The 25,391-nt window shown below is 49.2% G+C and overlaps 1 protein-coding gene across 2 annotated transcripts in view; it reads right to left on the bottom strand.

Annotated features, from left to right (window-relative positions):
- RNF157 (ring finger protein 157) overlaps positions 1–25,391 on the bottom strand; it is a 79,497-nt gene that overhangs the window by 4,660 nt on the left and 49,446 nt on the right. The window contains exons 3-19 of one of the 2 annotated variants that reach the window (XM_061174812.1): positions 22,991–23,009; positions 22,889–22,958; positions 17,385–17,531; positions 16,815–16,932; positions 16,280–16,346; positions 15,931–15,974; positions 15,254–15,301; positions 13,267–13,338; positions 12,615–12,774; positions 12,369–12,481; positions 10,116–10,354; positions 9,281–9,389; positions 6,714–6,825; positions 6,065–6,237; positions 5,701–5,778; positions 4,796–4,844; positions 2,589–2,699 (exon numbers count right to left, since the gene is read on the bottom strand). In XM_061174812.1, the coding sequence (XP_061030795.1) occupies positions 2,589–2,699; positions 4,796–4,844; positions 5,701–5,778; positions 6,065–6,237; positions 6,714–6,825; positions 9,281–9,389; positions 10,116–10,354; positions 12,369–12,481; positions 12,615–12,774; positions 13,267–13,338; positions 15,254–15,301; positions 15,931–15,974; positions 16,280–16,346; positions 16,815–16,932; positions 17,385–17,531; positions 22,889–22,958; positions 22,991–23,009 (1,729 nt within the window). Of the gene's footprint in view, positions 1–2,588; positions 2,700–4,795; positions 4,845–5,700; positions 5,779–6,064; positions 6,238–6,713; positions 6,826–9,280; positions 9,390–10,115; positions 10,355–12,368; positions 12,482–12,614; positions 12,775–13,266; positions 13,339–15,253; positions 15,302–15,930; positions 15,975–16,279; positions 16,347–16,814; positions 16,933–17,384; positions 17,532–22,888; positions 22,959–22,990; positions 23,010–25,391 lie in introns of those variants that run through there. The other variant, XM_061174813.1, reaches the window with a different exon arrangement.

The raw sequence follows: 25,391 nt of genomic DNA, 5'->3' as shown, positions 1-25,391 counted from the left end.
AGCACGGCCTCGCAATTCTAATCGGCTCACCACCTACAACGGTCAACTCAGATTTCCTCCCTTTGAGAACCTTGCAGAACAATCTCAGAACATACCATCGCCCCCTTTGGTCTTGGAGCCAAAAAAGACCCAGAGGCTTCTTAGGAGAAGAGGGGCTGGAATGACACAGGTGCTCTCTCAGCGTCACTCCCACAAGGGTGATGAGAGCAGCGAGGATGGGGACCTGAGCCATCCTTGCCGCCAGCTGGGGCTCCTGGCAGAGCACGTGTGGGCCTGGGGAGGGTGGACCATGGGATGCTCCCCGGGTTCCCTCCTTGTGGGCGCTCCGTGAGGGGAGTGGCATCGTGTGGGTAGGGAAACAGCGTGGAGAGGGGGATCAAGTGCCTGAGAAGCTGTCCTGACGGCCAAGCCAGCCTGAGGCACCTCAGTCACAGGATGGAACTTTGAACTTACAGCTGAGCGTGATGAGGCCTGTTGATTCCACGGGACCTACCAAAGTGGATACTCCTGTCATTAACCCGACAGATGCTTCCAGAGAGTTCCCCAGCACTTTGCTACCAGTGTGACGCTAACAGCAGAACCCGAGAAACATTCTACCAAGAGAGCAGATGCACTTTCCCTCTCCCGTAAGAGCCCTCGAGACCTCGGGGTGAGGCTACGACGGGACCCTCAAGTCCCTCTCCCGGCAGCCGCCACTGTCATTTGGTTTCATGTCTGGCCTTAACGGTGAAGCCAGTTTAATCTGAGAACGGCTGGCTCCCGAGATCACCGTAAGGAAGCCCAGGCATTGTTTTCCTTCCAGGTCTCGCTCCCCTGCCGCAATCCCAGAGTGGAATAAACATCCACCAGCAGGTTGGCCGGAGGGAGTTAAGGAGAGGAGAAAGCAGAAGGCCTGGGGTCAGTTTCCACCAGCATGGGTGGCTGAAACAATTCCCAGTAGCTCCCTCTGCCAAAAAACGGGGGTTGGTGGGGAGCCGCTGGGGGGAGGCAGGAGCCTAGATTCCTCTCTTGAAGCCCAGTGAGCGGCCGGCCGGCACAGCTGCCACAGACACAGGGCGGAGTGAGGGCAGAGATGTCATCTTCCCCAACTAGTGACCAAAACAAATCCTGCCTGTAACCTTTGCCACAGAAGCATCCCCGCTTTTGTGGAACAGGGATTAATCTATTCTCACAAATATTTTTTTTTCCTGGAAAATTTCAGCATATTGAATACAGGCTCTTGCCAGTTAGGAATGGAAGCCTCAGCGAGAGCCCCTCGGATGTGCACACGCCCAGCAAGCTTGGGGTTGGGTGTGGGTGAACATGAACTTTTCACGCGAAGTCTGGATAACATAAATGAGTTTCAAAATAAACAAACTGGACAGACAGACGTACATTTGGCAAAAAGACATGAGAAACAAATGGACAGACAGAAGCCAGGTAAAGAGTGGGAAGGCAGGAAGTGAAGTGTACCCTGGACCCCAGCCGCTCTGGCCCAGGCCTGGCTGGGTCAACGCTAAGTGGGAAGGGACCGGAGAGCCCTTGGGAAGGCTGGGGGAGGCGTCTCCGGGGATTACGGCTTCCTCCACCACAAGCCTGCATGGGGCCAGAGGGGTGAGGACCCGGGTCTTTTGCAAGCTGATGAAGAGTGGCAACCACAGGAGTTTGTGTCCCTCCAGCGCCTGTAGGCACGTCGCCAAGAGAGTAAAGCACTGGACCCACGACGAGACGTGGCTGTCCTGAAGCTTAAACATGTCCAGGGCACGTTTAAGAGATTACAAACCACGCAACACGAAGGCAGTCTCTGCCGTGAACCCAGGAGGGGCAATGTCGACCTAGTCCACCGGGCAAGACGTGGCTTTAGAGCCATGGTTGGTGGCCCTTGGTGAGCACGGAGCAGAGGGGCATCAGTGCCCAGAGTGTGACTGACAGGTGGGCTCCTCCTGAGAACTCATCCCACATTCAGTTTAGTGTCATGAGAAGGAATAAAGGGCGCGTTGACGGCCCTGATCGAATTTATAGAGTTAGGGCTCCAGGGAGAAGAGTCACCCTCGACCCCTGATCGTTCCTTTGGGATCCAAATCTAGGGAGCGCAAGGCAACTGGTGGTAACCCAGGGCTCACTGCGTCACAGAGCTAGTCTATAAAACGCTGGCTTTGAAATTCCTCTCTGACCCTAACTAAGCACTTTCCTCTGGGGAGCTACAGGTTCCCTTTTCAAGGGCTCAGGCTCTCTTTCCAAGACCTTCTCACAGAGGCCGTGTCTGCCTTAAACGGCCTGTTGATGGAAACAAGACCAGGCCCCCTGCCATGGGATCTGCAAGATCATGATGGAGGGGGCACGGTCAGGCCAAATCGGAAGGATCTGGAGGGATTTTTGCGCCTTTCTTCATGCCCAAATAGTCTCGCTTAGAGCAGAGTCGCTTTTTGCCCAAGGACTCTCCCGAGGCCGCCTCACTTCCTTTCAGCAACTGGCTCCCAGCATCTTAGCAAAGCCCATGCCTTCTTGCAGGAACTGCAGGGCAGGAGATGGGTGTCCCAGGGTGAGAGCAGGGGTGCGAGCAAGGGAGCGTCTCCCACCAAGTTCGTGTTCGGCAGACTGCCACTCACCGGGTAAGCAGACCTCAGAGCACAGCTTATTGTCCAGTGCTTTCACGCTGGCGATGTCAAAGGCATTGTTATTGTCACACGCCATACCTAGAAATGCGAATGTCCTCTGGCCTGTAACGGAGTTAAGGCAGTTAGAGAGGGCCTGGCTGTGTTTTTCTCTGCTTCGCTGTCCTTAAAATAAAAATCTTAAGGATGGAGACAGAAAAAAATCAAATCATGTGTTAAAAAATAGACAATAATTAAGTGGGTAAAGAGTGGACAATAAAGGAAACTGTGTGGGTATGTTTGTGTTCTCGCTCTGTTCTGCTCTGTTTCCTTAACTGGCCCCTTTCCAGCCTTCGTTCCTGGGAAATCAGACCCGGGGAGGCCTGTGGGATTCGGACACGCAGACCTGGGCCCAGAGCAGAGCTAAGCCAGGCTGGAAGAGCTAGGAGAGCCACGGGGGAAGCGACCCCGGTTCCGGCCTGTGTCTGTCGGTGCACGTGGGGTGTGTTTATGACCACAAGGCTCTGCGAAATGACTAATACATAAAACGGCAATTAAAGCTCTTTGGTTGCATAATTTTGCACCTCAAATCAAAGAATCACTTCGTTCGCAAAATTATGATTTATTTTCTTATGAGACATAATTTGCTATTCTGAATATGTTTTAAGGGGCTGACCAGAAACCTACAGTCGTGTAAGATGGGAATGGGACAGTTTTAGATGTTATTTTTTCAAGCCCCCCACCCCGCTTTTTTTTCTTGGTGAAAGGGAGAGGAAGAAACATACATCTACTGCGTACGGCATGTCAGGCGGAAACCACGTAAGGAAATGTCAGGCGGAAACCACGTACTGCCCTGTGCCTTTTAGAAGCAAATATTCTACGAGGGGCGACAATCACAATGGAGAACTCGGAGCCTTGAGCCCTGAAGACATCAACCGAGCGGAGGTAGCACCCAACCCTGGCTTGGCTGGCGCGCAAGTCCGGCAGAGGTACAGCCTGGGCGACCACCACTCCTCCGGCACTACTTGGCCAGGCGAGAGTGGTCAAGTGCGCATGCGCACCCCCTGCACACCACACCGCCCCCAAGCGGCTGCCAGCGCCAAAGCAGAAGCGACTAGCATGACATCTGCATCCAGCCTGGGATCCAGGTCTGCTCTGGAGGTTGCCCTTCTGCGGAGGCACCTCAGAGGAGCAGAGGGAAGAGACACCGGTTCCTGGGACGCCTGGTCCTGCACTCCCAGGTGGGATTCCCAGCCCGCCCCCCCTGCTTCCTTGCTCTATATGTAGGTCGTTCCTTCGCTTCTCGGCTTACTAGAAACAAAATTCTTCCGACTGAAGATATAATTGACCTTATTTACAAAACAGAAATAGAGTCACAGATGTAGAAAACAAACTTATGGTTATGGGGGGGGAAGGGAGGGGAGGGATAAATGGGGAGATTGGGATCGACATATACACACTACTATATATAAAATAGATAACTAATAAAGACCTACTGTAGAGCACAGGGGACTCTACTCAATACCCTGTCATGGCCTATATGGGAAAAGAATCTAAAAAAGAGTGGATATATGTATATGTATAATTGATTCACTATGCTGTACAGCAGAAACTAACACAACATTGTAAACCAACTATTCCAATTTAAAAAAATATGTACTTGAGGCCTGAATGATGGTAAAGAGAATCATTCCAATAGCCTACAGACACTGGTCTACGCTGAGCTGCTAACATCTCTTCCCCTCACCTTCGCTGTGCCGCCGGGGCTGTGATCCCTCTGCTACCGTAACATCAGCAGTTTTCTCCACTAAAGCAGGGAAACCTACTGCCTAACAGCCGTTCCCCCAAGGGGAGCAAGCTGTTCTCCTGCTGCTGCTGAGCTCTGGGGCTGCTGGAGCAGTTCCGTGAGACGCAGCTGAGAAGCTGAAGCAGGAAGGAAGGAGACGGGAGTTGCCCAAGAAGCTTCAGGATCTACTCAGCGTAAATGGAGAACTACATGTATCTTCTGCAGCCTTGGCTCAGAGGCCCAGAAAGAGCCGGGAAGGCTGCTGAGGTCCTCAGATACCCTGCTTGCTTTGATATTCCATCAAGAAGACAACCTTTCCCCAAAGCCACACCCTTGAGCAGTGCCACCAAGTCACACCAGTGCCCCTTTCTGTACCCTTTAGAGAATACCCAGGAAAGAAATATAATAAAAGGGAGCAAAAGACCAGGTCTTTTACCATCTTCTTGTGTGGGTGATCCGTCCTCTTCTTCTAGAACATCATTTCCCTAGGACAGAAGGAAGGCACTATGAGTCCATAAAGCAGTGAAACGAGTCTATTGATTGGCAGAAGACAGAACTAATCACCCTCATGGTATCTATACATTTCCTGTCCGTGTGAGATGGCTGGGAGGCCCAGCAGAGGCAGATTTTGCTTGGCGAGGCAGGAAGGGCCTGTAGGGACCGGGTCTGAGGCCCGTTACAGAGGGACCCTAGGACTGTCAGGAATAGCCTTGGTAATAGTTTAGCTCACACTGTTTCTCTCAGGTGGAAATAAAAGTTGTCAAATGAAAAAGCAAACCGTGAGATCATAAAACTTTCAGAAATCCTTTAGGATCCCCAACCCTATCCAGATACTCCTTTGAGAACATCTGGCTCAAGAGAAAGTCGTAGAGTCCCCACTGTGAGCTGGGCATTGCATATACTTGGGCCACACCTCCGTCAGAGCACTTCTCACTTCTGAGTTATAACTCTGATTCCTCCATCAGACGGAGCTCCGGGATGGGTGGATTGGGGGGGTGGGCAGGCAAAAGCCATGTCACTCGGTCTTTGTGTCCCCCAGTGCCAGGAAGGTGTGAGATGCCTGTCCTAGGTAAATACTAAGTGAATTGGAGGACAAACACCCTCTCAAGGGTCTGGCCTGGAAGACTTGCCTCTAGAACTCACCCCACGCCTGCTACGCTGAGACCAGCGCCCTCTGCTAATCGGACGGTCCCTCCGCTCTGCACCCTGCCTCTAACAGATCCAAGTGCACCACCTTGGAAGGCTTCCTCCAGAACAGCCCCCGTCCTATTTGCATCCTCTGCCAGCGTCGGCAGTCCCTCTGACCGGGGGGTGGGGCACCACCGTCCACCCTGCTCTTACCTCTGCATCCTGCTCTTCGGCGGCGGCGGCGGCGGCGAGGCCCGCAAAGTTGCAGTCTGGAGACGCCGCTGGTGTCACCTGCAAAGGAGCAACAAAAGTCAAGGTGCAGATGCCACCGGCTCTCCTACCCAGCTCGCCTGGCAGCAAACCCAAACCAAGTCCTCAGGACAGAAGTGGTGCCACACGGAAGATCACATCTGAGGGAGTCTTTGATTCAACGACACGGTACCCTGTTTTCCGGGGCTCCCCTCCCGAGCACTGGGGGGCTTTGCCCATCTCCCTGGCAGGCCCCGGACTGAGCTCCTTGGGACTCGAGTACAGAGCACAGTAGAGCGGCGAGGGCGATCCCATGCTCCTCCCTTACCTCTTCTTCTTCTGAGGGGGTCCTGCTGGTGGCCCGGGGGCAGGGGAGAGCCTCCCCCTCCTCTTCCGTGCCAGGGGCGATATAGGAGCCGGACATGGAGGAGACGGTGTCGGTGCTGATCTGGGAGGACACCATGGACATGACCGACTGGGCCAGACTGCTGCTGGCAGGGTCTTTGGAGACAGGAGTTGGAGGAAGGACACGGAGGTCAGGCCCGGCTGCTGTGAGCGGACCGGGAGCAGAGCTCTCTCCCTGCACCCGGGCAGCGAGGACACCAGCAGCCTGGCCTGGCCCTCACCAAATAGGGTTTAGATGGAAGGTTTTCCAAGGTTTGGCTCCTTTACATTTTAGAGCTCCAAACTCAGCCTCAGGGATGAGGGATTTGCTTTTCCCTGTCATAATGTTAAAGAAAACCTTACGACAGCAGGACTGGGAGTGAGACAGCTGCTTCTCCCCCAGCTCAGCCACTAGGCCGCCCTCTCATTGCAAGAGAGCGAGTCTCACTTCCTCTCAAGCCGGGCCCTATTTTGTCTGCCGCTTAGGTATTAATTTGCTGCTCCCCAGTCCATCCGGGAGGAAATATTAGAAGCACTATGGACTCGGCTGACGGGGAAGGACCTGCAGTTGCTCCCGCCCCCCCCTCATGTACCTTCTGGGGAGGAAATTGTGGAGGAGAGAGGCGTCCCCGTGCAGGACGACTGGTCAATAGCTCCTGACGATGACAAGGTCAGGTTCTCACTTTCTGGGGTGATGCCACATTCCTGGGGGGAAAAGAAGTAAGCGCCAGTCAAACATGTTAGAGGGGAGGGGTCAGGGCAGGGGGCCTGGGCGAGGAGGAGGAAAGGGGATCGGGGAGGGGCGGCAGGAGGCGACATGCAGAGGGAGGGCCGGTTTCTCCTCGTCATCACTTCTATGCAGCCCTGACCCGGAGTGGCTGTCTCCCGGGGGGGGGGGGGGGGGGGGGGGGGGGAGGTGCAAGCACATCCTGCCCGAGGCCCAGCAGCTGCTGGAGCCACACAAAGACCGAAGCTCAGGTGACACAGGTCACCCAGCAGCTGTGACACGGGAACACCCCAGGTTTTCCCAGGATTACAAACAGCTCTCCTTCTGAAGGGAGAGAACACAAAACCAGCGGAGGCCCCGGTACCTGCTGGGCTTCTCCTCTGGGACGGAGGGTTGGTTCCAGCTCGATGGATCTAATACAAACACCGCCTGCCCCCCAGCCCGCGCCTGGCACCCCCATCAGTCACCTGGGCTCGCAACCTTGGTGCAGCCCAGGGCAGATGCAAAGGCCTACTGATTCTCTCTCTACAGCCTGTGTTCTCTCTTCCAGGTCTTCTTTTCTTAAAACCTTAGTTCAGGCAACCCTCCTGCCTGGCTTGGTCTGTCTCCTGCCTAATCCAGCCTGCACACCTCCGCCAGGTGGGCCCTCGTGAAGCCACGTTCCCACTGTACCACTGGACTGCTCAGGGCCCCCACTTCTGCTCCGTGCTTCACGTGTGCTGTCCCTGCCACCAGGAATGTTTCTCTCACCTGTCTCTTCGTGTCTAAGAAATTTTGATATTCAGCTCAAACGCTGCTCCGCCATCACACTTCTGGTTCCCTCCACTTAACGTGATCCTCCACAGCACGTCAGTGTCTCTGTTTTGGGAGCACTTCCTTTCTCTGGTTAAAATTCATTCATTCATTCAACAAACACTTACTAACACCTATGTGCCAGATGTGGTGCTGTTATTCATGTACATGTCCTGTCTCCTACTGGACCATGAGCTCCTCAGGACAGGAACCGCTTTTCACCTTCCTATGCTCCGCTGCACCTAGCCCACCGCCTTACCAGTGGTGGGCTCGACAACCCGCTGACCTCTGTTACATAAAGCCTGTGAGGGCGCACAGGGTAGAGGATCCCATCTTCCACTCGGCCGCCTGGCTTTTCCACCAGCTGCGCCTGTGTCCAGAACCCGCCCTCCTCAGACATCTCCCCAGTTCGTCTCACCTCCTTTGTCCATGGACCACTTTTTTTTTGCCTGCAACTGTGTGGCATGTGGGATCTTAGTTCCCCAACCAGGGATCGAACCCACACCCCTTGCAGTGGAAGCACGGAGTCCTAACCACTGGACTGCCAGGGGAGTCCCCTTGTCCATGGACCACTTTTTTTTTTTTTTTTTTTAAAGATTTATTTATTGATTGATTGACTGATTGATTGCTATGTTGGGTCTTCGTTTCTGTGCTAGGGCTTTCTCTAGTTGCGGCAAGCGGGACCACTCTTCATCGCGGTGCGCGGGCCTCTCACTATCGTGGTCTCTCTTGTTACGGAGCACAGGCTCCAGACGCGCAGGCTCAGCAGTTGTGGGTCACGGGCCTAATTGCTCCGCAGCATGTGGGATCTTCCCAGACCAGGGCTCGAACCCGTGTCCCCTGCATTAGCAGGCAGATTCTCAACCACTGCGCCACCAGGGAAGCCCCATGGACCACTTTTTAAAGCAAGCATCCCCACCCTTATGTGACACACGGATCCCCGGTACCACCTGACACATACTTTTTTTTTTTTTAATTAATTAATTAATTAATTAATTTTTGGCTGTGTTGGGTCTTCGTTTCTGTGAGGGCTTTCTCTAGTTGCGGCAAGCGGGGGCCACTCTTCATCGCGGTGCGCGGGCCTCTCACTATCATGGCCTCTCTTGTTGCGGAGCACAGGCTCCAGACGCGCAGGCTCAGTAGTTGTGGCGCATGGGCTTAGTTGCTCCGCAGCATGTGGGATCTTCCCACACCAGGGCTCGAACCCGTGTCCCCTGCATTGGCAGGCAGATTCTCAACCACTGCACCACCAGGGACGCCCCATGGACCACTTTTTAAAGCAAGCATCCCCACCCTTACATGACACACGGATCCCCGGTACCATGTGACACATACGTTTTGTACTGGCTGTCTTTTGTGTCCACCCCACCCCAACCACGAAGCCTATAAGTGCCAGGAGGGCAGGACTTTTGTGTCTCCCCACTGCTGCTGTCCTCAGCGTAAAGGATCATGCCTGGTCAGTAACACAGGCCCCGTACACTGATAAAAGACTGAGTCTGGTGACACCTTTGCTGCTGTCTCAGAAAGTGTTCAAAAGGCGTTTGATGAATGAATGTGAGCAGACGGGCCAGAAGAGGCCAGCAGGCAGGAAGGAGAGCACCTGGAGTCCAAAACCAAACAAGGAAGGACAATGCACATTACCTCTCTGAGATGCTGGGCTGATGGTCTCCGAGACAGGTGCGTCTCAGATTCGCTGCATGAACGCTCATCTTCCTCTTCGTGCAGCACAGAAGAATTCTGGGAGATGGACCTGCATAAGCCCGGAGGGAGAAGCAGCTGCAGCCAATGCCCCTTAAAGAACAGAACTCGCCTGCACTCCCATTAACCAGACGTAACAGGGAGAAGAGGGCCCTGAGGGGAACCGAAGGGAACCTAAATCTTAGGAAGGAGCGGGGATGTGAGAAAGGGCACCAGAGGGTCTGAGACCTCTTCTGGGCGTCGGAAAATCGGAGTTTTACCTTTAGCTCCTTCAAACAATTGTGTCTGAACTGGGGGAAAACCACTGACAGTTTTAGGGTTTCAATATTTTCATCTGTAAAATACCCTCCTTTCCTCTGCTGCGGAAACTTATTATGACTTGCTCCTAGTTGGATGTAAATGCCTAAGAAATACAGATCACAAGGTTCCTTCGGTCCTCAGACTAAGTGATGCTCCCAGGGGCCTGAATGACCCTAACGATGTCATCGTCCCTATACCCCATACTCTCCTCCCACAACAGAACACATGAGAGGTTCGTCCGTCTGGATCCTCCTAAGTACCCATGTACCATCTTATTTTCCTCTTCCAAGGGATGAGACAACTTCCCCTCAGGTGCTAGCCCAGGTCTTCAGTGCAATGAGCAGCTCTGGGAACAGCCCAGAGGGTCTACACTGCCCTGGGACTTGGGACTCGAGCCAGCACCGAGGAGGTGAAAGATGAATTGAAAGCATCTCATCAAGGACCCCAGGGCCAACGCTATTGCATGCTGGCTACTCACTTGGAGAGACTGTTTCTGAGCTTGAGTCCTGGGCTGCTGCAGTCAGACAGGTGGTCGAGGGGGAAGAGCGTCCGGACAGGAGGCAGGTGGCCGTCACTGCCGTAGGAAGGCAGCATTCCCGAGCGGTGCCTGTCTCCAAGCACGTGGAGTGGGGGGACTGCCGGGGATGGGGTAAGGGGCCCATTGAGGGCCTCCAGAAGAGACACCACTTCATAACCCGGTGGAATGTTCTCTGAGGACTAGGGGAATCAGAGACAGGTTGGGAAATTAATTAAATACTCTTTGTTTTATGGTATGAGCGTGTTTCTTCCTCTGCGTTGGAAAAACGCTTTCTTTTACATCTAGTCTGGGGCTCTGGCAAAGGAAAGCTTCTGTATTAGAAGCAGAAGAAAGATAAAATATCAGAGAACCGCGTGTTCCTTGACTCTGCTTACAGATGAACTTCTTCTTAATACTGTTTATTTTTTCTGATTATAGTAGAAATATATGTTCATTACAGGAAATTTGGAAAATACATAAAAGTGGAAAGAAGGAAAAAAGTCATCAACCATCAAATCACCCAAAGTGATAACTTTTGTTAGCATTCTAGTGTTATTTTCTTCTAATGTTTTTTCCTCTGTACTGTTTACACAGTTGTGATCAATGTGTTAATGATAATTTTATACCCCGCTTACCTCACAGAACATAAATATTTTCCTTCACATGCATCCCTTTTCATAGATACCATACATTTCCTTACTTTTCCATTGGTGCTGGCTGTTTAGTTGTGTCCATTTCCTACTTGTAAACAACACTTTGATGAACATCTGTTCATCTATTGTGCATAAATCTCTTTTTTTCAGATCATTTTCTGGGTATTAAATTCTAAGACCTTAGATTACCAAGTACAAATGTTTTTAAGGCTCTTAATATATACAGCTGTTTTGTTTTGTTTATTTTCAGTGATCTTTCTAGTTACACCCTTACAAGCAGTACAGATTACCTGTTTTAATTGCTTCTCGGCCAGCATGGGGTATCTTTAAAAAAGGAAGTTTTTAAATGTGAAAGGTGAAAAATGATCTCTCATCTTAATTTGCATGTTGTTGATTTTTAACGTGGTTGACTTTTTAAAAAATGACTGTTGACCAGCTATGTTTCCTCTTCTGAGAAATTTTTTATATATCCTTTGCCCATTTATCTACTATTTCATTCAAGTGAGTTATGGTAAAGATAGTAGCCTTTCCTCTGATGCAAATGTTGTGAGTACATTTTTTTTCTTTAGATGATTTGCTGTTTGGTTTTAACTTTGGTCATCTTTTACACATCTAAAGTTTAAAAATTTTTATGCGATAAAATCTACATGTTCGGGACTTCCCTGGCGGTCCAGTGGTTAAGACTCCGCACTTCCACTGCAGGGGGTGCGGGTTTGATTTCTGGTTGGGGAACTAAGATCCCACATGCCGCGCGGCGTGGCCAAAAAAAAAAAAAAAAAATCTACAGGTTCTTTTTTTGGCAGCGTTCCATTGTTTTCAAGCTTAGAGAGCCCTCTCCCATCCATAGTCAACTAAAGAATCATCTATAATTTATTCTAGGTTTTTAATGTTTGGCTTGCTCTGTTTTTAGTGCAGTTAACTAGTTACCCCACCTGGAATTTGTTATCTGGTAAGGAGTGAAGTGCTATACTGATTGTTCCTCCCTAAAGCGCTACCTAATCATTCCAATACCATTTACTGAATAATTGATAATTAATCTCTTCCACTAGCGTGTTAACCTAAAGACAAGAGCTTCTGGTCTATAACTACAAAGCGTGGAGGCTTGACACCATCACTTACACCACGAGACAGAGGTGAATTATTTCATCTATGTGGCTCCCAGTCCCCGAAGCCACGAAATAAGACAAAGAAAAACAGTTACCCTCTCGGAGGATTCAGATAAAAATGGTAAATTGTATCTAAATCCCAAACAATCATCCCCTTGTTCCTGCTTGGGGGCGTTCCAGAGCTGAACCCCATCCCCACCCCCATCTGCCCGGACACTGGAGTGAAACGGCAAGCTGACAGCTCTAGGGATGGTAAATGTTAACTGGACGCTGAGTCCCCAAGGTGGAAAGGGGAGGTTTTAATGATCAGAACCTCATTTTCCACTGTACTATTGGCTGGTTTTTAACACAACATGATCTCGGCCAGCTTACTCAGTACTTCAGAATGCCAAGGTTTAATTACTTGCCACAAAGTCACGTGAAGAAGGACAAAAGGTGAAAAAAGCCCAACTTACTGAATGCTCTTCTGAGTCGGATGTCTGGGATGAGAGGATGGGGTTAAAGCTGGTTGGGGACAGGGGGCCCAGTTTCTTCCTCATGGCTCTGATCTGAAGCAGTGCCCGGAAGGCTGTGAAGAAGAAAACAGGCCATCAGGACACGGTGATGCAGGACTCAGGATGGACAAGAGCCCGCACGGAAGCCACGACCCCTTCTCCCCCGAGGGCTGACCTCGGGGACCCAGCAGGGCCTCCGGGGCTTACGCAGTCGGCAGATGGGGCAGTTGTTGGCCTGGTAGCGCAGGGTGTCCGCGCAGGTGTTACACAGGCAGAGGTGACGACACGGCAGAATCAAGGTGTCCCGCACGTCTGAGAGACACACCACACACTCGGCACTGTTATCACTCACTTCATCCTCAGCCACCTGGCCGGGGGACAGAAATTTAGCCAGTGTCACAAAGACCCTCACGTCGCATACTTTCTTTAGAAGGCAGCCTGCCTGCAGAGCTGAGACAATGCACTTGGTAAACTACATTGAACTTGGTAGTTTACCAAGTGCATTGGCACACTCAGTTTCACTTCTGGCAACTGTTTGTCTCAAGCTCATCCTCTGAGGCTGAGATCTGGTCCTGTCTGACAGTCGGAGCTGAAGGGGCCCGGGAGGCCACCCAGGGAAGTGGGGAGCAATGAACTGAGTGAGCAGAGCCCTGCCGAAGAACCGATCCAAACCAGCTTATATTCTCATTTCCAAAGTTATATAAGCATAGTCATCTGAAACGAGGAAGAAGAAATACCCTTCTAGGACCAAATGGATTCCAGAGTTTGGCATGCTAAGTTCCTAGATCCTGGCTGGATCAGAGAAGCTCTCACTCTGCCTCCTGGGAAGAGTACATTCAGAACTGTGGATGGAACTTGCCTTAGACTCTTGCGTGTTGTACTTGTTTTCAATTCCATAGATCTCCTGAAGGAGGTAGCTGACCCCATCCACCTGAAGAGCAAATGGAAAAGTTCAAGGGCAGGCTGGTTCTACCCAGAGATGAGTGGGAACTCACCCCCCACCCCCCAACCTCCTTCGGTAACCAAGGACTACTGATTCACAATGAAAAAAATCAAAGGCCTAGAAGAGTGAAGGAGGCTCTTATTTACTTATGTGTTCTCTTGGGGAGGGGAACGAAAATCAAATGCTTAATTCACCCGCCCTTATCCCCAACAGGGAACATGCGCCAATACAACAGTAACACTCGTACTGCAGGCCGCTATCACGGACAGTCAAGGAAGGCAGAAACTAGGAAAAGGATGGAAGACCACGTGTCAGAAGCATTGGCTATGTAATAAAAGCTAAGTTTCGACATTATAAACGGGAAGCAATGGGAATGGGAAAGAAAGAGAAGAAATGGGCAAGGAAAAGAGGGGAAGGGAAAATGCAGAAGCAAAGAGAGAGCAGGACCTTGAAGGAGGGGCCGATTGCGCCCCCTCCCCGGCCACGGAGCCACCCCATCTCCAACACACGGCAAAATATGACCCCTGTTGGCCCTGCTTCTTAAAACCTCAACTTTGGGAACTGCCTGGCGGTCCAGTGGTTAGGACTCAGCGTTCTCATCGCCAGGGGGCCTGGGTTCAATCCCTGGTCGGGGAACTAAGATCCCGCAAGCCCCGAGGCACAGCCAAAAAAACCCCACAAAAAACAAAGAACATTAGAACCTCAACTTCAATGCCCAGTTTGACTCCCACTAGCTTGGGCCATGTTGGTGCCAAAGCTGGCCCCTCCCTTGTTTCTTTATGCCTGCCCACTCCTCTCCCCTGCCCCCCACCCTGTCCCAGTGATCCCCGCCCCTAAGGCCCAGCCTGTCACCGATTTTGCATCCCACTCTCCAGTCTGACAAAGGCTGTTGCTGATGCCAATCTAGTGACAGAAGAAGAGATAAACCATTTCCCTTGAGCTACCCTAGCCTTTCCATCCCATCCAGGAGTCCTGGAAAACCCGGCCTTCCCATGAGGCAACTCACTGAGGCCAGGCCTTTCCAGGCCGTACCCTGGGCTCAGGATCTGTTATCTCCTCTGCCTCTCTTAAAACTTGCTTTAACGCAGTGATTATATTGGAAAGGACATTATCAACAAATTTATACTAAAGTATTACTGACTACTATTGACCTCATTAAGGGTGGAGAGCACTTAATACCTGAAAGAATAAATGATGCAGAATCTCAGGTATCTGTCACCCATCTGTGGGGCGGGCCTTTCTTTGCATCTCAACCCGAGGCCTACCCTGCCCCCCACCCGACTGCTCCACACCCTCCGTGTGATGACCCACCTTCCCTTGGCAATGCCACTGACACCTCTCCCCTCCTTGTCTTCCATGACCCTCCTCCTGCCTCTGTAAGAGTGGAAGGAAAGTGCTGGCACACAGCGGGGGTTAGGACTTCCAGCAGACATATGCATAACTTGCTGATCATTCTGGAAGGGGGCAGATGGCCAGCAAACTTGGAATGTGAGAAAAGGAATGTTGGGATAAATTAAGCCAAGAGCTCCAATTGGCCTTGAACTGGACCCCAATACTTTTATCCTTTAGCTGGAAATGTTTCTCACCCTGGCATTTTAAATAAAAACATTCTCCCTAAACCTAAACTCAGGAGATAAATCTTGTCCTTTCATTTTCTAAAGTCCTCTGCTCAGATAATGGCTGCCTCACCACCAACAATTCTGGAACAACAGAGACACCAAAAATCAGTATTCCTTTCAGGCCACCCAAGTAGTTTCCAACACAGAAAAGCATTCCCTGTTTGCTTTTCTTCTTTGATTTAAAAAAAGGGGGGTGGTGGTGGAAGGGAAAGAAGAGTGCTCTAGCAAAAGAGTGGAGGGAGAGAAGGGGTTACACCAACAGTCCCTGGCCCTCGAATACTTACTACTTGTTTCTGTTTGAGGGGCTTGACACAGAAAGTCCCATCTGTGTGCTGGAGCGAAAATACGACAGTTATGAAGGAGGGCAACGAGGATCAGCTGTTCTTTTGTTACTTCTCTCAATTACACACCTCCTGGAGGCCCCCCCAGCCCCCCACACCCTGCCAGTGTGGAATGACAGACTCCTCATACGGGAAGGGTCTTCAAGCACATAGTCTAGCCCTTCTGCTTTAAGAAGAGGGAATGATGGACTTCCCTGGTGGTCCAGTGGTTAAGAATCGGTCAGGGAACTAAGATCCCACATGCCGTGGGGCAACTAAGCCCGAGCGCCGCAACTACTGAGCCCATGCACTACAACTAGAGAGAAGCCCTGGCACCGCAGCGAAGATCCTGAGTGCCATAAATAAGACCCGACGCAGCCAATAAATAAATAAATAAATAAATATTAAAAAAAAAAAAAAAAAAAAAAAAGAAGAGGAAACGAGGCCTAAGGAGTTGAAGGTCATGCAGCAAGTTGGTGGCGTAGCCCCCGGTGTGGTGCTTCCCCCAGCTCCCCGCGCAGCCTCCGAGCCGGACCCACGCTGCCGAGCCCAGGCAGCCAGTGAACAGGGCTCCACGTGTCCTCACAGGAAAGACAGAGCAACATGTACCAAAGTGAGGCCCTATAACATTACCCACTGACCTTTTCAAAAGTGCCCAGCAGGACGTGGCAATGGCCAAAATACTCTGAAACAAATAAAGGCACATGGATGAAGAAGAAGAAAGCCAACAACACGCCTCGATTCCACTCACCTTCCCCGGGTCCCACAGTCCGGCAAAACGAACCCTCTGGCTGTCACGGGAAGGGGCAGGTTACGTCACCGAATAGGACTCTCGTTGCCCGAGGAGCGTGGGAGCAGGAGTGCGTGGGGATGTGGGAACTGCCTGATACCCATGGGGGAGGCGTGTGGTTCTGAGGCCGCAGCCGCTGCCAGGCCTGCATGCTACATACGGGCGCGTGTGCAGCCAAAGAAGACAGGAAGCACCCGTACCGTCTCCTTCATCCACCACAGCATGGACCACTAACGGGTAAACCTCTCTGTCCAGGTCAAAGCCAAGCTGAAAGAAAAGGAAAAAACAAAAAAAGGGACTTAACACATTTAAAGGGCACAGTAATCCGTCAGAAAGGGAGGTCCCGTCAGGAAGCCTGGACCTCATCTCTGCTCCTCATCCATCAACCTGGTAACGACCTAAGTCCGTAGCATTGAAGGCCACCAGTCTCTTTGTAAAAAATCTCATAGATGTAAAGGCTTCTAACCTGCAGGCCTTTCCTTTGGGCACGGCTTTCTCAAAATATCCTGGGTTAATGGGCTACTTTGGGATAGAAAAATTAGATGTATCCTTCCCAGGGCATGAAGACGTTACAAGGCTGAAGGGGAGCATGGCCTTCGAGTACCCGAGTACCCGGGCCTATCCTTTGCTGCTGGCCAGGGTCCTGAGTAGCTCCCACGCCCTGTGGGTCTGTGGGCAGAATCTGCCCTGCACTTTCTCCCAGCGGCCGGTCCCCTCTGCCAGCCGGCAGCTCACCTCCTCTTCAGCCCACTCGGAGGGGTCCACGGTGTGGGAGGGCAGGCAGAACTGCTGGCACACCCCACGCTTGTAGTGCACCGTCTCTGACTGCAGGCTGTTGTCTTTGGGGATGTAGCTGTTGATCAAAGTGGGAAGCAAAGCAGAAGTTACTACCTGACGGTTTCCTCTGTCGCATGCCTGTTCTCAGTTATCAACAGGTTCTCAGTATAGAGTGGAAGAGAAAAGAGAAGAAAAGATCTTCTTTATAATCTCTTTCCTTTGCCCTTGCTTGGTAATGCTATTAAAGTTATCTATTCAACCCACATATCCACAGAAAGGTAGCTTAATAGATTTTTAACAGCATCACGATGACCTGAAGGATTATGCTGCTATCTGTCACTGTACCAAGATGACATAGTTTGAAGGGGAAAGGTGAAAAAGTAAGGCTGTGTAGAAGAAAATCCGAATTCAGGAACCAGCTCTCACCTGGGTGTAGAAAAAGAATGTTTTCCTCGACAGGTGAGCACGTCAGGCACAGACCCTAACCTGTCTAGGAAGGACGTGGCTCCCCTGGTCCTTTGTTCTTACCTGGCAATCCCATTCTGGAACTCTTCGGTGGCCTGATAATAGATGGTGATGGCCACCCGAGCATCCGTGTCAAAGGTGAACTCCACGTTGTACTGGACTTTCGCTCTGCCGGCCTCTTCCCCCGGGGTCTTCACTTCCTCGGCACATCTAGAAAACCACAAAGACTCAGCATTTGGGGGTAGCAAATTAATATTTTAAAAGTAATCTTTTTTCTTTTCTTTTTTTTGTGGGATCTTAGTTCCCTGACCAGGGATGGGACCATGCCCCCTGCAGTGGAAGTGCAGAGTCCTAACCACTGGACCGCCAGGGAATTCCCTTCTTTTCTTTTTTTTTTTTTTGTAATATTTATTTATTTGGTTGCACCAGGTCTTAGTTGCGGCTCGAGGGCTCCTTAGTTGTGGCATGCATGTGGGATCTAGTTCCCTGGCCAGGGACTGAACCCAGGCCCCCTGCATTGGGAGCAAGGAGTCTTATCCACTGCGCCATCAGGGAAGTCCCCTGTTTTCTTTTTTTAATTGAACATATTGTGGGCTTCCCTCCGTGATCATACACTTTCCATCCTCATTTTGAATGATGGCAGAGCGCTTTGTTACCACTATCAGGGGGCATTTAGGCGATTCTGATATTTCACAGTGCCACAGTTAACATCCTTGTGCATTTGCCAGGCTTTTAAAAAAAAAGTTTTTAATTTTAATCAAAGTTACTAATCACATAGTTTAAATAGTTTCCACAAGGCTTGTGACAAAAACCCAGCAGGTCTCTTTCTGTCCCTTTTCCTCTTTTTTAGAGAAAACCGCCTTTACCTCTGTAGCTGACCATTTTGGCATTTATCTGCATGTTAATTTTTCAGTTTTAGGCATTATCTATTGACTTCCTACTATGGAAATGAGACTTTCTCTTTCCTCACTCTGCTCCATATAGGGACACCCCTTCCACCATGTGATACACCATGATTTTGTTAGCTCAGTACATCTTCGTCTATACGACTGTGAATCCATCAACATTATTCACAGCTCAGCCACAGAGTAATCTCTAATTATTTTTCCTTTCCTGAATAAGTTTTTCTTAGAGCTTGTGCTCATTTTGCTTTTTTTTCAGTTGCTTAGTCTTTTATGCACTAGTCACTAATTCAGATTCAAACTCTTTGGCTGTCTTCATCTCAACGTTCAGACGTACCAGGTATTCTATGCACCTTGTCTTTTTGAGCAGGACGCTTATGGAGCCTTCTGACCTGCTCCATCTGGACCCTGATCCCTCCGTACCTGCACATGGCCGCCACCCTGGAATCTCCCTGTCCCATCTCCCTGTGTGTCCCTTTTGCCTCTCTCCTGGAGAATCGCATGCTTCCTGCACCTCCTGGCTTCCTCTTTCTTGGGTTACGCTTTCATTTTGCTGGAGCACAACTTCCAGTAGCTTCCTGAAAAGGGGTGTGTTGGAGGGATAAACTTTTCGAGAGATTTTATTATACAATCACACTTCATTGAAAGTCTGGCTGAGGGAATTCCCTGGTGGTCCAGTGGTTAGGACTCCGTGCTTTCACTGCTGAGGATGAGGGTTCAATCCCTGGTTGGGGAACTAAGATCCTGCAAGCCACGAGGCCAAAGGAAAAAAAAAAAAAGTCTGGCTGAGTAAAGAATTCTGGATTATAAATACTTTAAAAAAGTCATTTCAGAGCATTGCTGCATTATCTTTTAGCTCCCAGGGTCGCTTTCATCATCGATTGGGCTGGGCACTCGGTGGACCTTTGTAGAAACTCTTAAATTATGTACGTCATCGGTGATTCCTTCCTTCTATAGTCTCCATTCTCTCTTTCTAGAGCCATTAGTTGGCTGTTGGACCCTCTAAACGGACCTTATATTCTTCGTATCTTTCCTCTTCTGTTTTCCATATCTTTGCCTTTATGCTCCACTTCCTAGAACATTTCAACTTTTCTTCCGACATTCTATTGATTTTTTCATTTCTATGTTTTTAAGCTCTGAGAACCTTGTTTGTTTGCTAAATGCTTTGTGTCACTGTGTCTGTGAAATAAGGCAGTATCTTCTCTATGTCTCTGAGGCTACAAATCAAGGTTTCCTCTTCCTGCATAGTTTTTTTTTTTTTTCCTGCATAGTTTTTATTTCCACTTTTTTCCCCCGTTGGCTTGTTTTACAATTGTCTTTCATATGATAGGCGTTCCTTATACATCTGAGAATCTTTTGTTGTCTGCTCATACTAAAACATTTAAACCCCCTAATTGTGGTCCATGGGGACTTCCCTGGTGGTCCAGCGGTTAGGACTCCACGCTTCCACTACAGGGTGCATGGGTTCGATCCCTGGTCAAGGAACTAAGATCCTGCATGGCACGCGGCCCAAAAAAATAATCCTGATTGGAACTGAGTGCATGGTGGGGCTTGGGGACGCTAGGCTTCCCTGGGGACTCATCTGGGTCTGGCGAGGAACCTCCAAAGCCAGTCTCTTTGGTCTTCCCACCTGGGGGGGGGTCTGATTGTCCAAAGAACAGTTTTCCTCTCTTCTAACAATGGCCGGGCTGCTGGCATTCTGGGCTTAGAGTTGGGGTTGGGGGGCAGGCTGGAGGGCTCAGCATCCAACGTTTCTGAATTCACTTAACCCCCTGATTTCAGTACTGAGTCCAGCCCTTAGCTGTGCCTCGGTCCCCCAAGTCCAGAGATTCTTTGTTTGAACTTTTCCAGTGAGCATCCTCTGCTAGCCTTTTGCCAGGGTGTGGGAGGGCAGTTCTGGCTGTGTAGTCTAAGGGAGGGAGGATCTGAATACCTCTCAAGCAGACTTTCCACTAACCCCCCTCCTTTTAGCCCCCCCACCCCCAAGATGTCCAGAGGTACCTGGAACTGCCAATTCCTGAGCCTTCTGGGGGAAACCATAGTACAAACTGGTGATTCTCAGCTTTTCCTTCTGTTTGCTCAGGATCCTGATTTCTCAGGTTTAGTAAGTCATTTAACATTCACCACCTGTTTCCAGCCTCTAAAATTTTTTAAAATTAATTAATTAATTTATTTTTGGCTGCGTTGGGTCTTCGTTGCTGCGTGCGGGCTTTCTCTAGTTGCGGCGAGTGGGGGCTACTCTTCGTCGCGGGGTGTGGGCTTCTCATTGAGGTGGCTTCTCTTGTTGCGGAGCATGGGCTCTAGGCACGCAGACTTCAGTAGCTGTGGCTCGAAGGCTCTAGAGCGCAGGCTCAGTAGTTGTGGCGCACAGGCTTAGCTGTTCCGCGGCATGTGGGATCCTCCCGGACCAGGGCTCGAACCCGTGTCTCCTGCATTGGCAGGCAGATTCTTAACCATTGCGCCACCAGGGAAGCCCCAGCCTCTAAAATTTTGTTGCCGTTGCTCCTTTCCCACTCTCCCAATTTTTGTGGATTTGTGCTGTTTAAAAATACTCATTATTGTTTAGTGGGGTTTGGAGAGGCATGTTCAATCCTCCATCTTTACCTGGAAATCTGAGAATCAGAATTTACTTTAGTCCCATTTCAGAAAAAACAAAATCAAAACTCACCCTTCATCTTAACATTTATTGATCACCAGGTGCTTTCCCTTTCATTATCCCCTTTAATTTTGACAACAGCCATGAAAGGTAAGGTTGGTTCACTATTTTACAGGTGAGAACCAGAAGCTCAGAGCAGTTGCCTCATTTTATTCTAGAGCTGCAGCCAGGCTGCCACGTCCGAGGCCAGGACCTCAAGGGGGCTCAGACCCCTGAATCCGTCTCCATCAAATAGGCGAGCAGACCATATGTGATGAGAGAAACAAGTGGCCGAAGCAGCTGACAGCTGGCAGGCTCCCGAGGCCTCAGTAGCCTCCATCTATCCTGCTGCGGCAGGAACTCCCCGGTGGAGGGGGGACGCCCGGCTGCAGACTCTTCTGCAGCAAAAGAGTTTCCCCTTGGCTGCGCCGTCCCCAGGGTTGACCCCTGAGGCAGTTGGAAACCTCAGGGACAAATAAAATATTAAAAAACTGAGACAGAAAACAGATTAGTGACTGCTTAGGCCGGGAAGAGGGGTTTCGGGGGGAAATGGGGGATGATTAATAATGAGTATCGGGTAATAATGAGTATCGGGTTTCTTTTCCGGGTGATGAAAATGTTCTAAAATTAGATAGTAGTGATGGTTGCACAACTCTGTGAATAACTAAAAATCACTGAATCGGGGGACTTCCCTGGTGGCGCAGCGTGTAAGACTCCACGATCCCAATGCAGGGGACCCGGGTTTGATCCCCGCTCAGGAAACTAGATTCCACATGCATGCCGCAACTAAGAGTTCACATGCCGTAATTAAGAGTTTGCATGCCACAACTAAGGAGCCTGCCTGCCGCAACTAAGACCCGGTACAACCAAATAAAAAAATAAATACTTAAAAAAAAAAAAAATCACTGAATTGTACACTTTAAATGAATGAACTGTATGGTATATGAACTATATCTCAATGAAGTGGTTATATTTTATTCCTAAAAATTTATTTTTTAAGATTTTTTTTTTGATGTGGACCATTTTTAAAGTCTTTATTGAATTTGTTACCATATTGCTTCTGTTTTATGTTTTGGTTTTTTGGCCTCGAGGCATGTGGGATCTTAGCTCCCTGAGCAGGGATCGAACCCACACGCCCTGCATTGGAAGGTGAAGTCTTAAACACTGGACCGCCAGGGAAGTCCCCAAAGTGGTTATATTTTAAAAAGATGATCAGAGAGAAATAAACTCCCTGATCTATACAAGCATAAAATGGTCTCCGAGTCATCTTCCTTTGTCAATTGAGAAAAATGTGGGACCTCTGGTTTGCCCTAACCAAATCTGTCTCCCCAGGGAACCAGTGAGTCTTAGTAGACAGACTTGCTATCTGGAGAGCAGCATCTGTTTAAAAATCACATTATCTCTGGGACTTCCCTGGTGGTCCAGGGTTAGAACTCCGTGCTTCCACTGCAGGGGGCCCGGGTTCAATCCCCAGTCAGGGAACTAAGATCCCACAAGCCTCGCCATGCAGCCAAAAAAAAAAAAAAAAAAATCGTGCTGTCTCAGGGACAGCACAAAGAAGGCAGATGTTGATGATAATTAGTACTGACAGTGGTGATTAAACAACAAACCCAGTGCACCAGAGGAAGGGCGCATGAGATTAAGAATAAATTAAAAAGGAAATATAGGCAATAAAATAAGGATTTCCTGCACCAAGTTCAAACATCCCATCTTCACACAGGCTTGTCGCGGTATCTGCAGAATTCACTTTCTCCTCCAACTGTTCTTTTTCTGGAAGGTTCACCAAATCGGGGTAATCATGACAGCTTCCAGGAGAGTGAAAGTTCTTCCCAAACACTGACTATCAGAGAAAGTTCTGAACAATCTAGGTGCGGAGACCCCTCATGCAAGCAGCCTACGGCCCGGAGGCCTAGAGGCTGGGCTCTGGGTCTGGCAGAAACTGCTCTGTGAGTCCCCTGGGGAGTTGGCTGCCCCTTCATGAAGAAGGGTCCCTGGAACCTGGCCCCGGCCGGCTGGGAACTTGAACTTACTTGACGAGTCTTAGTGTATCCTTTCGGATGTTGATCAGGCTTCTCAGAGTCTTCACTGGTTCTTGGGGAGGCTTCTCAGAGTCTTCACTGGTTCTTGGGGAGGAGGGGCAGCGTAAGGAAACTGTGTCGGAAACAAAGTGGGAGAAGACTGTGTTTAGAAAGACGGATAACCATAGTAAGTGGACCTGCTCGAGGTCACAGCTAGTGGGAGAGCTGGGATCCGACTTGGTGTCCAAAGCGCTACATTTATCTGCTTTTCCCATTAGATGAAGCTTATGTGAGTCAGCATTCACAATGCGGACACCTAATAAAAACTCTCACTGAAGTTCCAAATACCAAGGGACACACGGTGGCCGAGTTAATCACAAAAGGCTTTTCCACCTGACCTTACACAATGGGGAGCCGGACCTGCAAGGATTTTCCTTCAGTGAAGCCACATGGTGTCTGAGGAATTTAGGAACTGCAAACACAAGAGAACCCCATCATGTGTACAGAGTGGAGGCCTGCAAACAGTGAAGAACAAATTTCCTCCACAGCTGATCATATAAAGCAGAGTTTTTTAAAAAAACGTGAGCCAAAGAGCTCTTTTGGGGTCGTCAAAGGTTTGTGGTTGTCCATCATTTACCTTACGCTTTCACTCTCCCTGTTTAAACATGTGGGTTTGGAGTTGTGAGTTGATGACAATGAGGAGATAAGAAAGGGGACACAGTAAAACATTTCATTGGGAACTGCTTTGAGAAGATTAAGAGTGATTTAAAATGTTCCCGCTATTCTTATAATGTCATTTGGGCAGTAAACATTTTTTACATATGATTCCCAGAAGACCTACTAGTGTTTGGAGCTTTGCAAAACCGTGGTCCTCCTAGCTCTGAAGAGTCTACCCCCTCATGCTGGTCTCAGAAAACAGAACGTCCACATGAAACTCTGTGTCTTCACAGATTTTTGCTGTTTTACTTGGGAAACATAATTGAACCTATGGTACGTCTGATTTTGTGTATACATTGTGATCCCTGATACTTCATGTGTATGAATGTGACCCTTAAGAAAATACATTTAATCCAAGCTATCAGCTGTGCATTCAGATTATTGCTTTGTGGGTATTATGTAGCAACATTTTACTTTTTCATTGATATCTTAAACATATATTCTTTTTTTTTTTTTTTTTGGCCATGCAGCGCATCTTGCGGGATCTTAGTTCCCCAACCAAGGATCGAAACCGGGCCCTCTGCAGTGGAAGTGTGGAGTCCTAACCACTGGACCGCCAGGGAATTCTCACCTTAAACATATATTCTTTTAAAATATATGATAATTGGTTTTTCTGATTACAAAGCAATACATGTTCAAGCAGAAAACTCGAAAAACACAAAAAAGTACAAAATCAGCCATAATTTCACCACTCAGTGATACCAAAGTTAACATTTGCAGAATGTGTCTTTTTGGATAGGCAGCCATCCACCCACCCACCTCCTCCCTCCCTCCCCTCCCTCCTCCCTCCCTCCCCTCCCTCCTCCCTCCCTCCCCTCCCTCCTCCCTCCCTCCCCTCCCTCCTCCCTCCCCCCTCCCTCCCTCCCCCCCATTTCTCTGCACTGTTTCAAACTGTACCTACTATTTTATTGTCTCTCTTTCACTTAGAAAGATGTGGCAAATGTTTTAAAGCCTATAATTTGACAATATAACTACACACATTAGAGACAGGGGCCTACTTTAATCAATTCCACATTATTCAGTGTTTTCAGTTGGTTTTACTTTTTTTTTTTTTCCTGATATAAATGTCGTGGTGAATGCTTTGTCCCTACATTTCTGCGTGCCTCTTTGATTATTTCCTTAAGACATTCCTAGAAGTGGAATTACTGGATCAAAGAGTAAGCATATTTTTAAGACTTTTAAAACTATTTTGCCAAATTGTTCTCCGGAAAGCTGATTCCAACTTTGCTCTCCTGCTTGCAGCGTATCAGGAGGCTTTTATACAGGAAAGCTGAAATTCTAGTTCAGATCCCATCTGTGGCCCATTTCTCCACACCCCCCCAGCCCCTTTGCTGGGCTGTCACACTAAAGGAATTTAAAACAATTTTTAAATAAGCTTAAGCAAAAAGTAATTAGGCAGGAAAACCCAACACAAATGCTTGTCTATTCTAAAGCCAAAATAAATGACTTTGGGATTAAAATTTTTTTCTGGAGTAGCGAAGTTAATCATATTCATTTGCACGGGTACTTGGGAGTTATCCTTAACTCCTACCTGAGTTCAAAAAAAAATAGAGGTTTTCCCTTCACTCTTTGCCCTTTCCCCTCTATATCCTCCCCAACCCCGCAAAAATAAAGAAAAACAAAAGGAAGGGGGGGAAGTTAGTGTTCTTCATCTTCCATTTAGAATATTACATTTGATGATAACTGGCAATGGAACACAAGTTATTCACTGCTCAGGGAAAGGCATCCGTGGGATCAATTGTTTATATATATAAACTATCCTTATAGTATAATAAATCCACACTTACATTTTTAGCTC

Source organism: Eubalaena glacialis, chromosome 19 (assembly GCF_028564815.1).
Source record: "Eubalaena glacialis isolate mEubGla1 chromosome 19, mEubGla1.1.hap2.+ XY, whole genome shotgun sequence".
Lineage (NCBI taxonomy): Eukaryota > Metazoa > Chordata > Mammalia > Artiodactyla > Balaenidae > Eubalaena > Eubalaena glacialis.
This window is presented reverse-complemented; position numbering and strand designations above follow the sequence as displayed.